The 14,944-nt window shown below is 51.3% G+C and overlaps 1 protein-coding gene across 2 annotated transcripts in view; it reads left to right on the forward strand.

The window, feature by feature from the left end:
- The first annotated feature begins 9,129 nt into the window (after window positions 1-9,129).
- Window positions 9,130-14,944, forward strand: part of LOC138647265 (inter-alpha-trypsin inhibitor heavy chain H3-like) — a 56,763-nt gene continuing 50,948 nt past the window's right edge. Inside the window, exons 1-4 of one of the 2 annotated variants that reach the window (XM_069736163.1) lie at window positions 9,130-9,342; window positions 11,198-11,364; window positions 12,462-12,566; window positions 14,462-14,624. In XM_069736163.1, coding sequence (XP_069592264.1) covers window positions 9,262-9,342; window positions 11,198-11,364; window positions 12,462-12,566; window positions 14,462-14,624 — 516 coding nt within the window. In that variant the 5' untranslated portion in view covers window positions 9,130-9,261. Of the gene's footprint in view, window positions 9,343-9,605; window positions 9,731-11,197; window positions 11,365-12,461; window positions 12,567-14,461; window positions 14,625-14,944 lie in introns of those variants that run through there. The other variant, XM_069736164.1, reaches the window with a different exon arrangement.

A 14,944-nucleotide genomic window follows, 5' to 3' on the forward strand; every position in this document is an offset into this window, starting at 1 on the left:
AGGATCAGTAATGTAATGTATGTGCACAGTGACTCCACCAGCAGAATAGTGAGTGCAGCTCTGGAGTATAATACAGGATGTAACTCAGGATCAGTAATGTAATGTATGTACACAGTGACTACACCAGCAGAATAGTGAGTGCAGCTCTGGAGTATAATACAGGATGTAACTCAGGATCAGTAACGTAATGTATGTACACAGTGACTGCACCAGCAGAATAGTGAGTGCAGCTCTGGGGTATAATACAGGATGTAACTCAGGATCAGTAATGTATGTACACAGTGACTGCACCAGCAGAATAGTGAGTGCAGCTCTGGGGTATAATACAGGATGTAACTCAGGATCAGTAATGTAATGTATATACACACAGTGACTGCACCAGCAGAATAGTGAGTGCAGCTCAGGGGTATAATACAGGATGTAACTCAGGATCAGTAATGTAATGTATGTACACAGTGACTGCACCAGCAGAATAGTGAGTGCAGCTCTGGAGTATAATACTGGATGTAACTCAGGATCAGTAATGTAATGTATGTACACAGTGACTGCACCAGCAGAATAGTGAGTGCAGCTCTGGGGTATAATACAGGATGTAACTCAGGATCAGTAATGTATGTACACAGTGACTGCACCAGCAGAATAGTGAGTGCAGCTCTGGAGAATAATACAGGAGGTAACTCAGGATCAGTAATGTATGTACACAGTGACTGCACCAGCAGAATAGTGAGTGCAGCTCTGGAGTATAATGCAGGAGGTAACTCAGGATCAGTAATGTAATGTATGTACACAGTGACTGCACCAGCAGAATAGTGAGTGCAGCTCAGGGGTATAATACAGGATGTAACTCAGGATCAGTAATGTATGTACACAGTGACTGCACCAGCAGAATAGTGAGTGCAGCTCTGGGGTATAATACAGGATGTAACTCATAATCAGTAATGTAATGTATGTACACAGTGACTGCACCAGCAGAATAGTGAGTGCTGCTCTGGGGTATAATATAGGATGTAACTCAGGATCAGTAATGTATGTACACAGTGACTGCACCAGCAGAATAGTGAGTGCAGCTCTGGGGTATAATACAGGATGTAACTCATAATCAGTAATGTAATGTATGTACACAGTGACTGCACCAGCAGAATAGTGAGTGCTGCTCTGGGGTATAATATAGGATGTAACTCAGGATCAGTAATGTATGTACACAGTGACTGCACCAGCAGAATAGTGAGTGCAGCTCTGGGGTATAATACAGGATGTAACTCATAATCAGTAATGTAATGTATGTACACAGTGACTGCACCAGCAGAATAGTGAGTGCAGCTCTGGAGTATAATACAGGAGGTAACTCAGGATCAGTAATGTAATGTATGTACACAGTGACTGCACCAGCAGAATAGTGAGTGCAGCTCTGGAGTATAATACAGGATGTAACTCAGGATCAGTAATGTAATGTAAGTACACAGTGACTGCACCAGCAGAATAGTGAGTGCAGCTCTGGGGTATAATACAAGATGTATCTCAGGATCAGTAATGTAATGTAAGTACACAGTGACTGTACCAGCAGAATAGTGAGTGCAGCTCTGGGGTATAATACAGGAGGTAACTCTGGATCAGTAATGTAATGTATGTACACAGTGACTGCACCAGCAGAATAGTGAGTGCAGCTCTGCAGTATAATACAGGATGTAACTCAGGATCAGTAATGTAATGTAAGTACACAGTGACTGTACCAGCAGAATAGTGAGTGCAGCTCTGGGGTATAATACAGGAGGTAACTCTGGATCAGTAATGTAATGTATGTACACAGTGACTGCACCAGCAGAATAGTGAGTGCAGCTCTGCAGTATAATACAGGATGTAACTCAGGATCAGTAATGTAATGTATGTACACAGTGACTGCACCAGCAGAATAGTGAGTGCAGCTCTGCAGTATAATACAGGAGGTAACTCAGGATCAGTAATGTAATGTATGTACACAGTGACTGCACCAGCAGAATAGTGAGTGCAGCTCTGGGTTATTTTGTCAGTTTGCTGTCACCCCCGTCTGATGCCGATGACTCCTGCTCTGAGTCATTCGTTATTTTCTGGCTTTAGACGGTGATGTGACCGCAGACGGACAATGGTGGATACAGAACATTAGGCCGGGGTCACACTAAACATGGAAATCGGTCCGAGTCTCCCTGCTGAGAATCGCAGCAATGTTCTCGTCTGGTGATCCGTGTGTGATCCGTTTGCAATGCGATGATGCGATTTCCTTGCTCCCGTGTATCCGTATGACGTATGTATGGCTTTACATTTCTCACTGCTTTTCCCCATTGAATTTAATGGCTCAATGGGCTGAAATGAGGAGAATGTGCGTGTTTCTCTCAAGTCGCACTGATGTCCGTGTGGTGATTTTTTTCTTGCACCCATAGACTTGCATTGGGGAGACTCGGGCGATATACGGTACAATCGCAGCGTGATGAATACGCCCGAGAAAAAGAACGGTGATGTGAGCTTCCCCATAGACTAACACTGGGCCGAGCGCTGCCATGTTTCCTCACATAGCGCTCGCCGTATTCTACACTGAAGATATTTCTGCCTCTGAGACAATGAGGAGGAGGTCGCTGGGTCTATCAGAGACACAAAACATGTGAAAATGGCGGAGGACCGTGATGGGAAGGTTGTGCCGTGTGCTCCCCGTGTATGAGAACCATTGCTACACATTACAGGGCTGACGTCACACTCCGGGGGCTGCGCGTTATTATAATGTGGCGCTGACTCCGTTATTACAGGCCAGCGCCTAATATTATTATCATCTGGTGATGACGTCAGAGTCGACCACGGAACCTTCGTGCTCGCACCTCTGTTGCTTACGGGACACATTTCTCGCTGCACTCCGGCTGAGTTACTTCCCGGCGTGCTCTGCGTCCTTCCTTCCTCTTCCGGTTTGTGATCAGAGCTGTGCAGCGGTGAGTGCGGCCCCGGGGAGCGGGAATCCGGGGGCATCCTCGGCCGTGGCTCCCGGGACCGGGGGGAATTACACCGGGGACATCACAGGTGGTGATGAGGGAGCGGGGCCGCCGGATATTCCCCGGGGCAGGAGGCTGAAGACCGGGAAAGATGTGATTGTGGTGACCTGGGGCTGTGTGTGGTGCAGGGTCCTCCGTGCAAATATGGGGACAGCCCAGGTTGTGGGGTCTCTGCATTAATGTTTGTCATAATCCAACACTGAAGGTCCTCGGCTGTGTGTCCCCCTCTGGTGTAGGGGTGCGGAGGGCTGTGCGTCCCCCTCTGGTGTAGGGGTGCGGAGGGCTGTGCGTCCCCCTCTGGTGTAGGGGTGCGGAGGGCTGTGCGTCCCCCTCTGGTGTTGGGGTGCGGAGGGCCGTGCGTCCCCCTCTGGTGTAGGGGTGCGGAGGGCCGTGCGTCCCCCTCTGGTGTAGGGGTGCGGAGGGCCGTGCGTCCCCCTCTGGTGTAGGGGTGCGGAGGGCTGTGCGTCCCCCTCTGGTGTAGGGGTGCGGAGGGCCGTGCGTCCCCCTCTGGTGTAGGGGTGCGGAGGGCTGTGCGTCCCCCTCTGGTGTAGGGGTGCGGAGGGCCGTGCGTCCCCCTCTGGTGTAGGGGTGCGGAGGGCCGTGCGTGCCCCTCTGGTGTAGGGGTGCGGAGGGCTGTGTGTCCCCCTCTGGTGTAGGGGTGCGGAGGGCCGTGCGTCCCCCTCTGGTGTAGGGGTGCGGAGGGCCGTGCGTCCCCCTCTGGTGTAGGGGTGCGGAGGGCCGTGCGTCCCCCTCTGGTGTAGGGGTGCGGAGGGCCGTGCGTCCCCCTCTGGTGTAGGGGTGCGGAGGGCTGTGCGTCCCCCTCTGGTGTAGGGGTGCGGAGGGCCGTGCGTCCCCCTCTGGTGTAGGGGTGCGGAGGGCCGTGCGTCCCCCTCTGGTGTAGGGGTGCGGAGGGCCGTGCGTCCCCCTCTGGTGTAGGGGTGCGGAGGGCCGTGCGTCCCCCTCTGGTGTAGGGGTGCGGAGGGCCGTGCGTCCCCCTCTGGTGTAGGGGTGCGGAGGGCCGTGCGTCCCCCTCTGGTGTAGGGGTGCGGAGGGCTGTGCGTCCCCCTCTGGTGTAGGGGTGCGGAGGGCCGTGCGTCCCCCTCTGGTGTAGGGGTGCGGAGGGCTGTGCGTCCCCCTCTGGTGTAGGGGTGCGGAGGGCCGTGCGTCCCCCTCTGGTGTAGGGGTGCGGAGGGCCGTGCGTGCCCCTCTGGTGTAGGGGTGCGGAGGGCTGTGTGTCCCCCTCTGGTGTAGGGGTGCGGAGGGCCGTGCGTCCCCCTCTGGTGTAGGGGTGCGGAGGGCCGTGCGTCCCCCTCTGGTGTAGGGGTGCGGAGGGCCGTGCGTCCCCCTCTGGTGTAGGGGTGCGGAGGGCCGTGCGTCCCCCTCTGGTGTAGGGGTGCGGAGGGCTGTGCGTCCCCCTCTGGTGTAGGGGTGCGGAGGGCCGTGCGTCCCCCTCTGGTGTAGGGGTGCGGAGGGCCGTGCGTCCCCCTCTGGTGTAGGGGTGCGGAGGGCCGTGCGTCCCCCTCTGGTGTAGGGGTGCGGAGGGCCGTGCGTCCCCCTCTGGTGTAGGGGTGCGGAGGGCCGTGCGTCCCCCTCTGGTGTAGGGGTGCGGAGGGCTGTGCGTCCCCCTCTGGTGTAGGGGTGCGGAGGGCCGTGCGTCCCCCTCTGGTGTAGGGGTGCGGAGGGCTGTGCGTCCCCCTCTGGTGTAGGGGTGCGGAGGGCCGTGCGTCCCCCTCTGGTGTAGGGGTGCGGAGGGCCGTGCGTGCCCCTCTGGTGTAGGGGTGCGGAGGGCCGTGCGTCCCCCTCTGGTGTAGGGGTGCGGAGGGCCGTGCGTCCCCCTCTGGTGTTGGGGTGCGGAGGGCCGTGCGTCCCCCTCTGGTGTAGGGGTGCGGAGGGCTGTGTGTCCCCCTCTGGTGTAGGGGTGCGGAGGGCTGTGTGTCCCCCTCTGGTGTAGGGGTGCGGAGGGCTGTGTGTCCCCCTCTGGTGTAGGGGTGCGGAGGGCCGTGTCGTCCCCCTCTGGTGTTGGGGTGCGGAGGGCCGTGCGTCCCCCTCTGGTGTAGGGGTGCGGAGGGCCGTGTGTCCCCCTCTGGTGTAGGGGTGCGGAGGGCTGTGTGTCCCCCTCTGGTGTAGGGGTGCGGAGGGCTGTGTGTCCCCCTCTGGTGTAGGGGTGCGGAGGGCCGTGCGTCCCCCTCTGGTGTAGGGGTGCGGAGGGCCGTGCGTCCCCCTCTGGTGTAGGGGTGCGGAGGGCCGTGCGTCCCCCTCTGGTGTAGGGGTGCGGAGGGCCGTGCGTCCCCCTCTGGTGTTGTGGTGCGGAGGGCCGTGCGTCCCCCTCTGGTGTAGGGGTGCGGAGGGCCGTGCGTCCCCCTCTGGTGTAGGGGTTCGGAGGGCTGTGCGTCCCCCTCTGGTGTAGGGGTGCGGAGGGCTGTGCGTCCCCCTCTGGTGTAGGGGTGCGGAGGGCTGTGCGTCCCCCTCTGGTGTAGGGGTGCGGAGGGCTCTGCGTCCCCGCTCTGCATCTCGTTCTGTTTTTGGGGTGCAGAGAGTTCCTTTTGTAGTTAGTTCTGCTTTGGGGGTTTTCAGCTGCAGGGGTGACTGGTTGTTGCTGTTTTGGGTGTTGTCTGTTGGGATGTGTCACCTGCGGGGACGGGTTGTATTAATTGTTTTCCTTTTCTTGCAGGATTTATCATGGCCAAGTCCAAAAATCACACAACTCACAACCAGTGTAAGTGACGCTCCCTGGACCCCCACTATTCTCTCAGCGCCCCCTGGTATCCCATTCTTGGAAGCTAAACCTGTTTGTGTTTTTACAGCTCGCAAATGGCACAGGAATGGCATCAAGAAGCCGCGATCCCAGAGATACGAGTCTCTTAAAGGGGTAAGAAAGGCCCCACAGTTTTTTGTTTTTCTGGAGTTTTAGGATATTTTCCAAAGAGTAGAAAATGCACTAGAGACGAATGGATCAATTTCCATCGCTCTGATCCTGATGTCCCCGCTCCTCTTCTGATTATTCACACCGCAAGAATGACGTGCACAAGACTTGTGATCCGTAAAGGCGCTGGGGATTCCGGCCTGTGTGAGGAGGTTTCCAGGGCTCCAGTCTGGCGCCCATGGAGTGCCGACCACTGGACCAGGGTCCTGCTAAATGATCTGATTGTCTCTATCCAGCGATATACACTGATGAGGGGCAGAACTGGAACAGTCGGGTGTTTATAAGGCGAATTATGAAGATATAATTCTGTTATAAAATCCGGGAAAACCCTTTTCTGCATCTCTAGACTTTCCGCTCTGCTGACATTCTGCCGTTCTGGGCTGGATTTTCAGATGCTGGATGAGCGGTGGGCGACAGTTTATTAGGGTCGCCTATTGCATGAACATGTCGTGGTGGTAAATGAGAGTGGCTCTGACTATAGGGGTCTGTTCAGCTGCAACCCCCGACTTGTGTGTCTCCTCGTTCACTACAGACTGGTCTTGTACAAGGGTTTTTCTGGTTCCCTGGGATTGTATAAAGAATGCATTGTTCACCGCTTGCTCCTCTATTCACTAAACACTTCATCTGTAAGGTCAATATTTTATTTTTTATTTGTCGGGCTTCTTCCTTTGCATTGTAGAGATTTAAAGGGGTTGTGTAACTTCTGGACTGCCGTTTCTTAAATGTTTGGGCCCCAAATAAAGTAAAAACCAAACAGTTCCTCCAGGACCAGCGATGCTGCTGCTGTCTTTCAGCTATCACATGACGTCACCTGAGCGCAGCAGCTGATTAGAGGACTCAGTTTGGCTGCAGAAGTCGTGTGACATAATGTAATCTGACTTCCTGGAGATTAAGCACCAACATCGCTGGTCCCGGCGGTGGTCTTGGAGATGGCTTTTCTCTTTATTTTATTTTTGAAATTATTTGGGGCACTGTTGAGATGGGGCTGTCCAGTAATAGAGCGATCAGCCATGGTTCCTGGCACAATGGTGAAATGCTGGAGGGAGTCTGATGTCAGAACCGAGCCCATAGCCTTCTGTGCATTCAGATGGGTCAGCTCAAACAATAGAGTGACTGCAGCGTGACGAGATCAATGAGATCAGCTGCCACGTGTGAACGCAGCCTTACTGCCCTGGTGATGAGGGACTGTTCACTATTGGGGTGCTTTCACATTTTGCTCTATGTCCCCGATGGGGCATGTGTCAGAAAATCTCCCAAAAAACAGGGTCGTAGACTGTAATGGTGACAGCAGAGCAAGTGTAACCTTTGCCGTGCATCATTTTCGGGAGTGTACGTTTTCAGGAGGTGGATACTCAGACATAGTAGACAGTGTTTGCTTCTCCGTCTAATGTAGGCTTACCCTCCTAAAAAAAGTGCACAGCAAAGCTCACGTTCGTTCTTCAGTCACCATAACAGTCTATGGCCCCGTTGGTGCATACATCCAGACCTCATTTTTCTGGGGATTTCGGACGTATGCCCTAAGTCACATGTCCAACGATGTCGCTTTTGGTGTCTTTCTGTGTGACATCACAATCTACGTAAAATAAATATCAATTGCTCACTCCTTTTGAATGCAAAGAAGATTTCCTTTATTAAAGTTCAAGATATAAGAGCAAACTTTGAGCGTCAACACGTTTCGGCCAAACAGGCCTTTTTGACGACAGTTGCATTCAGTAGGTATTCTCTTCTAGAAAGGGGTTTTCTCTTCTACACAGGGATTTTCCCTTCCCTGGCAGTGCAATTTGTGAAGTCTGGAGGGTATTGTTCAAGAGATGTCCTTGAGTAGGTTAGTGAATATGAAAAGCCTGTATTTTACATGTCCCGGGCTGGGTGGTTGCTCTAGTGTGCCCACTAAGGACATCTCTGGAACAATACCCTCCAGACTTCGCAAACTGCACCGTCAGGGAAGGGAAAGTCCCTGTCTAGAAGAGAATACCTACTGAATGCAACTGTCGTCAAAAAGGCCTGTTTGGCCAAAACGCGTTGACACTGAAGGTTGCTCTTATGTCTTGAACTTTAATAAAGGAAATCTTGTTTGCATTCAAAAGGAGTGAGCAATTGATATTTATTTTACATAGTCTACGAGGGACCTCACCAATCCCCTGAATTGGTGCCTCCGTTAGTGAAATACCTCCGTGTGCACGCCAATATCTATTTTTCATGACCTCACAATCTGACGTCCATCGGAGGCCGCGTCCGCCCGCCATCATCACTTCACATCAGATTATTGATTAGTGATCTGATGCGTTTCCTTTGTACTTTTTCACGTTCAGTTCTCTGCAGGTTGAGATACGGTCCGTCATCTCCTCAGTGTCTGCAATAGATCACATCACGCGCACGTCTCACCTTTTCTTTACCCTCACGTTTTATTTTCTTGTATTTTTCAGGTCGACCCCAAGTTTCTGAGGAACATGCGCTTCGCCAAGAAACACAACAAGAAAGGAATGAAGAAGATGCTGGCGAACAATGCCAAGAACGCCAAATAGTTGTGTCCTGTGACCTGTTGTTTGATTAAAAAAAAACCTTGTACGATCTGTAGTTTTGCCTCCATTTCTAGACTCCAAAATCCACGTTCGCAGCGAGGAACGACTGTCGTCAGCGTAACTCGTGGAGTCCCAGGATGAACACTTGGGTACGGAGCTCTGAACCGGGTGGGGACTTTTCTTAATTACTCCTGATACATTGTAGGGGGCTCTTTTCTTAATTACTCCTGATACATTGTAACAAGTCTTCAGTCCCTTATGGAGAATCCTCCCAGTTATTCTGCTATTTCCATCAGATTGGTGCAGAATTGAAGCACGATGAATGCAGTCACAGCAGTTCTCTGTGTTCAGTGATTATCGCCTGTTCCCTCCGTTTCACTGTTCCGCATTCTTTTTTCTTTTTTTATTTGTTCAGATTTTCAGAGTAGAGCATTCTCCAGAGACGTCACAATTCTGCGAGATTAACTGCTCCAGATTAGCTGCGTTGTCCACTGAGAATCCACCGTCCTTCATGCTTTATACTGCAGCTGTGCTTGTTCAGATGAGCAGCTGTGTAAATGCTTGCATACACTGCGGACGTAGGGAGTGCTTCCTAGGATGATTTCTGACCTAACGCATTGGGACACATCTGCAATCTGCTTCCAGCAAACATTTGTTCGCTGTTTACCGCTTGTGATTACAGTTTACTCTGGGGGAGTAGTACCCCGTCACATCGCAGGCGGCAGCGGAGTCTGAGGGTTTGAGTCCAGTTATCCATTAACACGTGTGACTATCCAGCGGCCCCCGCTCCGGGGGCAGAATCTCCATGGCGCTGCTCAGGTGCTGTCCGTTATTCGCTGTTCTGCTCCTGATAATCTGTAATGAAGGAGACGGTGATGGCGCCCTGGTGAGTAACAGTCTGAGCCCCTACTGTCAGGCGCAGGGTGATATTTGGGCTGCAGCGGCCGGCCAGACGTGTGCGCGGCGTGATATACACACCATGCTTAATGCCACTGACTGACCTAAAGCATCTGGAAAGTGTTAAGAGCCTGCAGTGTAAAGAATCTGTCCGTCATGGCTCGGTCTATCCACCTAGATACATTACATGTGATAGATGTAGGAATCCGCACAGTAGTTTTATCTTTGTGTTATCAGACTGACCCGTAATATGTTTTCTTTTTTAAATACTTTTTTACATTTTTCTAATTTTTCCATTATCCTTGTATTAAGAAAACAACCCTCAACCTTGCAGCTTTCACTTCGGCTCCGTGGCCTCATATCCAGCAATACTTCAGGTCCGATTCACCGCTTGTGTCTTCTTTAAAGCCACTTTTATTCGTCTTGTATTTTTGTCTTTTCTTACACTAAATTCATAAATTTTGCTATGGCGAAATAAAAAAAAAAAAAAACAACAAAGTGACTCAAAAAAACAAAAATGCATAAATGGAAAGAGAAGGTACAAAAATGGTGCAAATGTAATAATGAAGGGGCCCCTCCTGTGGAGTTCACTTCCCTGCAGTCCTCTCATAATAAGGGGAGGTTATGCTGGTGCAGATAGTGCTGGGCCCAGCTCGCCCCCCACCTTCCCTGCAAAGAACATGCCCACTACACTCCCATAGAAGTCAATGGCATCTGACTTGTCTGTCTCGTGCCTGCTGTAGAAGAATCCTCTGCTTGTGTCATCAGTAGCTCGGGAAACATCTGCAGCCCGAAAACAAAAAAAATGTACAATTCAAAAATAAAGAAATTGGTTCCCTGTAAATAAAGACGTCCAGGATGCTGATCGTCGCCACCAGAATGAAATTCCCTTCCTTTCATTCTTTTAGGTTTTTCCCCCATTTTCAGCCTTTACAGCTGAACATTCAGAACTCTGATAAGTTTCGCAACAAAGTATCAACAATTAAATAGAATCCGGAGCAAAGAGCGCGGAGTTCAATGTCTCCTCCAGCAAACAGCAGTGACCGAAGAGAATCAATAAGTGATGCCACAAAGTTTTCCGTAGTGAATGGAATCTGTGCTACGTATTTGCTACTCATTCCTCGGAGACAGAGACGCTGATTCCAGCGATGTCACTTGCTGGGATACTTTCTGTAGTTTATCAACAGAAGATTATCACTAAAGATCTACTAAACCTGCTGCCATGTATCCTCCTTATTCATGAACCCTTTATAATACTCCCCACACCACTGATTGGCAGCTTTCTGCCTATGCACAGTGTACACAGCTGCCAATTAGTGGTGTGGGCGGGGTTATTCAGAGATCAGCATTCAGAGGTCTGCTAGATGTGCAGCTGAGAAAACTGGGATTGCATCGAAAGTGCTGCAGTCAGTAAGTGATACCTCGCTGGAATCGGGGTCTCTGCCACTACCTATATCTATGTATATTTATTATCTATCTATTATCTATCTCTAATAAGTATCAACCCATCTAGTGTCTAATTTCTTTATCCCATATGTATTTTTTCTATTGATATATCCGTATTCTCTTTTTCTATCTTTATATCTGTTTTTTCTACACCTGCCTAAATCTTTTGCACACTACTGTGTATCTGGCGGCAGATTACCAGATCTCCAGGGTGAACAATGCACCAATTGTACCTGAAACGTCAGAACAAGAGCGCCATACAATGACGTTCGGAACATCTGATTTCTGGGGGCTGCACTGAGGGTCCAGCGCCTTCCTTGCGTTCCATGGCGGTGGCAGAGGTTCTGATCGGGTGATTGTAACACTGACGGGAGGTTTATACCATTACATTGTTCCAGGAGGCGCCATCGCTGCTCGTACACAACATGGACATCGACTGCAGAGTGACGTCACGTTTCGCTCACACGTCGATCGTTGCAGAGATTGAGAACCGGTTGAACTCGTCCCATGAAGCCGCGTTTGATGTTGAACTTCCCAAAACGGCATTTATCACCAACTTCAGCATGTGAGTCCTCGTCTGCGACATTCCTGGGTCCCGACAATCTTGTAGTGAGCAGAATGATACATTTGGCTTCTCTGACATTTTCCCGCCATGGCTGAAATTCTAAGAAACACCTGTCCCACAATGTGGCAGAACAATGGGCGGTTGTGGTGGGCAGTGCCCCACAGTGCAGGGTTGTGGTGGGCAGCGCCCGCCAGAGGATTGTCATGGTGGGCAGCGCCCCACAGTGGACGGTTGTGGTGGGCAGCACCCCATAGTGGACGGTTGTGGTGGGCAGTGCCCCACAGTGCAGGGTTGTGGTGGGCAGCGCCCCATAGTGGACGGTTGTGGTGGGCAGTGCCCCACAGTGCACGGTTCCAGTGGGCAGCGCCCCACAGAGGACGGTCATGGTGGGCAGCACCCCACAGTGGACGGTCGTGGTGGGCAGCGCCCCATAGTGGATGGTCGTGGTGGGCAGTGCCCCACAGTGGATGGTTGTGGGTAGCGCCCCACAGTGGACTGTTGTGGTGGGCAGCGCCCCACAGAGGACGGTCATGGTGGGCAGCGCCCCATAGTGGACGGTCATGGTGGGCAGCGCCCCACAGTGGACGGTCGTGGTGGGCAGCGCCCCATAGTGGATGGTCGTGGTGGGCAGTGCCCCATGGTGGACAGTCGTGGTGGGCAGTGCCCCACAGTGGACGGTTGTGATGGGTAGCGCCCCACAGTGGACTGTTGTGGTGGGCAGCGCCCCACAGTGGACGGTTGTGGTGGGCAGCGCCCCATAGTGGACGGTCGTGGTGGGCAGTGCCCCACAGTGGACGGTTGTGGTGGGTAGCGCCCCACAGTGGACTTGTGGTGGGCAGCCTCCTGCAGCAGACGGTTTCACTGCGCATTTCCACATACACTTCGACAGAGGAGTGGACGCTGTGATAACTGCGGTCATGTGATGGCGCCAAGTTACTGGTGCGGTCCCTAAATAAAGACCCGCATTTGGGTCCTTTTTTTGCTACAGGTGATTCCCCGCCGTGCGCTTCATCGTTCTACAAATGGTTTTCAGATGCAGATACAAGTTCTTACATCCAACTGATTGATATAAAATGTCGTCTTTTTCCGTCATTCAGGACCATCGATGGAGTCACCACGGTTGGTTCGGTGGAGAAGAAGGCGGAGGCGGACGAGCAGTACGAAAGAGCCGTGTCCAAGGGCCAAAACGCCGGACTGGTCCAGTACGTGACCCCTGTATATTGTGTTGTGAGGAACGAGGGAGACTCCATTTTGGATTTATGAATTCAGGCCCCATAGATTATCCAGAGATCTCCCTCCACTCCTGAGGTGGCCCCACCCTTGGGATAAGTACACAATTCTCAAAACAGCAGAACTTTACCACATGGCCAGAGAATTAGAGGCCATATGTTGATAAAGGTGAGGAGGAGCAGAGCTGGGACCCCCTGCTGTCTTTTGTGCAAGGCGGCCAACATCAAAAGGAAAGTGTAGACACTTGGGCATCGACACCTAGACATGAATTATGAGAGCACCGTGCATCTCTGGGTTAAGTTCAATATACCACCAGAACCCTGGGAGCCCTCCGCATGCACCTGTGTCTCATATTTCTCTAGCTGTCCTGGATTCGAGCTATCGAGACCGGCCCTCCAGAACCATTTAGCCGACCCAAGTTTCGACTCTCCACATCGGTCCAGCCCCAACGAACCCGTTGAGACGTGAGTTGTCCTGTTTGGACCTCCCGCTAGGAAGTTTTGTCCCATCCTTGATATTGGGAATTATTTCAGCTAGGAGGTCAAAGGAGGAGAATTCAGTCCATCCCAGAGGGGTGGTGGCGAGTATTGGATGGAGCGAGCCAAGGTTTAAAAGCTAGCTATATGCCTTTAGCCTTGGTCCTTGTTCTGTCATGGAAGCCGCCATGTCATCTCACATGTGGAGACGGACCAGAATCTAAGAAGGTGCCTGTGGATACGAGAGCTTCCCTTCATCCACAAGTGATAAGAATTGGTAACGTGACACCTACAGTTAACTGCTATCACAACCTGTTCCCCACCTTTACCTGTACTTGCGGCTGTAATATCTGTATATTCTTCTGTATGTATTTTTAGTATATTTAGTCATTTGGCAATTAAAATATCAGGTAATTTTGTGCTGCTCTTTTATCTGGAAACCCGATTTCCCACGTCCGTGAGTCCGGCTAGTCCTTATACGCTACCTGGGGTTGGTTTCTGACCCGATATAAGCTTGATAACGGACTGGGCTTATATCTAACAAGGAACTGGTGGCAGCATACCATCCTGGTGTTATTGGGGGATCCTGACAGTGACGGGTCAGAGGTTTATATATATATATATATATATATATATATATATATATATATATATATATATATATATATATTCCTGGCCTGGGACTGGTGATATATATACCGCCCTCACTGCAGAGTGCCCCGATAACCAGTGTGTGACAGGACAGCCTGTCTGGCGACTACTTACCCTCGGTGCAGTTCCGTGACTGACCTGAGGTTGGGGGGGGGGGGGGCGTCAGAGAGCTGTGACTGTGTAAGCTCACAGATTGGTAATGATGGGGGGGGATATCCGTATTCCCCGTCTCTCCTCTCTGAGAGTGTTTTCCTTTTATGTATCATCAAAAGTCAAAAAAGCTGGAAAGATATAAAGAGACTGAGACAAATACACTGGGAAATGTGTCCAGTGCTCTCTGTTATCAGCCAGTGCAGGCTGGCACAGGGAGACCGGTGCTTGTCAGTGGGAAGAGTGACAAATGAGATAATGACTTTTGGGTTTTCATTGGCTGTCAGCCATAATCATCGACATTAACAGAAATAAACACGTGGAATAGATCACTCTGTGTGTAATGACTCTATAGAATATAGGAGATTCACTGTTTGCATTGAAGAACTGAAATTAACTTTTTGATGATTTTCTAATTTTGCGAGAAGCTCTTGTAGTTCTCACTTTTATCTTGTGACCGAATCTCCATCATGGGGAAAGGGGGGGTATTTTCTCTGCTGAAGTTGGGGTCCAGCACATCTATTGATCCTATCAGATTGGTAGTTGGCACACTTTACATGTTTTGCTATATGGAATTAATATTTATTTAGATCCATTGGACGGAAAATGGAGAATTTTAAGATTTCTGTAAACGTCGGCGCTCGGGCTACAGCGATATTCACACTGACGTACGAGGAATTGCTGAAGAGAAACCAAGGAGCTTATCAACTGCAGATGAAGGTGAAACCGAAACAGCTGGTGGAGAATTTCCAGGTGAGAACATAGAAGCCTCCCCTGAAATATCGTACATTATGCTGCTGAGAGGACCCTGCTGCCTCTATGTATCTCCAAGAGATTAGCCCACTGCTCTCCTGACATCCTCTGTGCTGCTGGGAACCCTGCTCCTTCCCCCATATATCTCCCTCTGTGACCCCCATAGACCAGCACAGTTCTCTCCTGACATCCTCTGTGCTGCTGGGAACCCTGCTCCTTCCCCCATATATCTCCCTCTGTGACCCCCATAGACCAGCACAGTTCTCTCCTGACATCCTCTGTGCTGCTGGGAACCCTGCTCCTTCCCCCATATATCTCCC

Source organism: Ranitomeya imitator, chromosome 8, assembly GCF_032444005.1.
Source record: "Ranitomeya imitator isolate aRanImi1 chromosome 8, aRanImi1.pri, whole genome shotgun sequence".
In the NCBI taxonomy this organism is placed as follows: domain Eukaryota; kingdom Metazoa; phylum Chordata; class Amphibia; order Anura; family Dendrobatidae; genus Ranitomeya; species Ranitomeya imitator.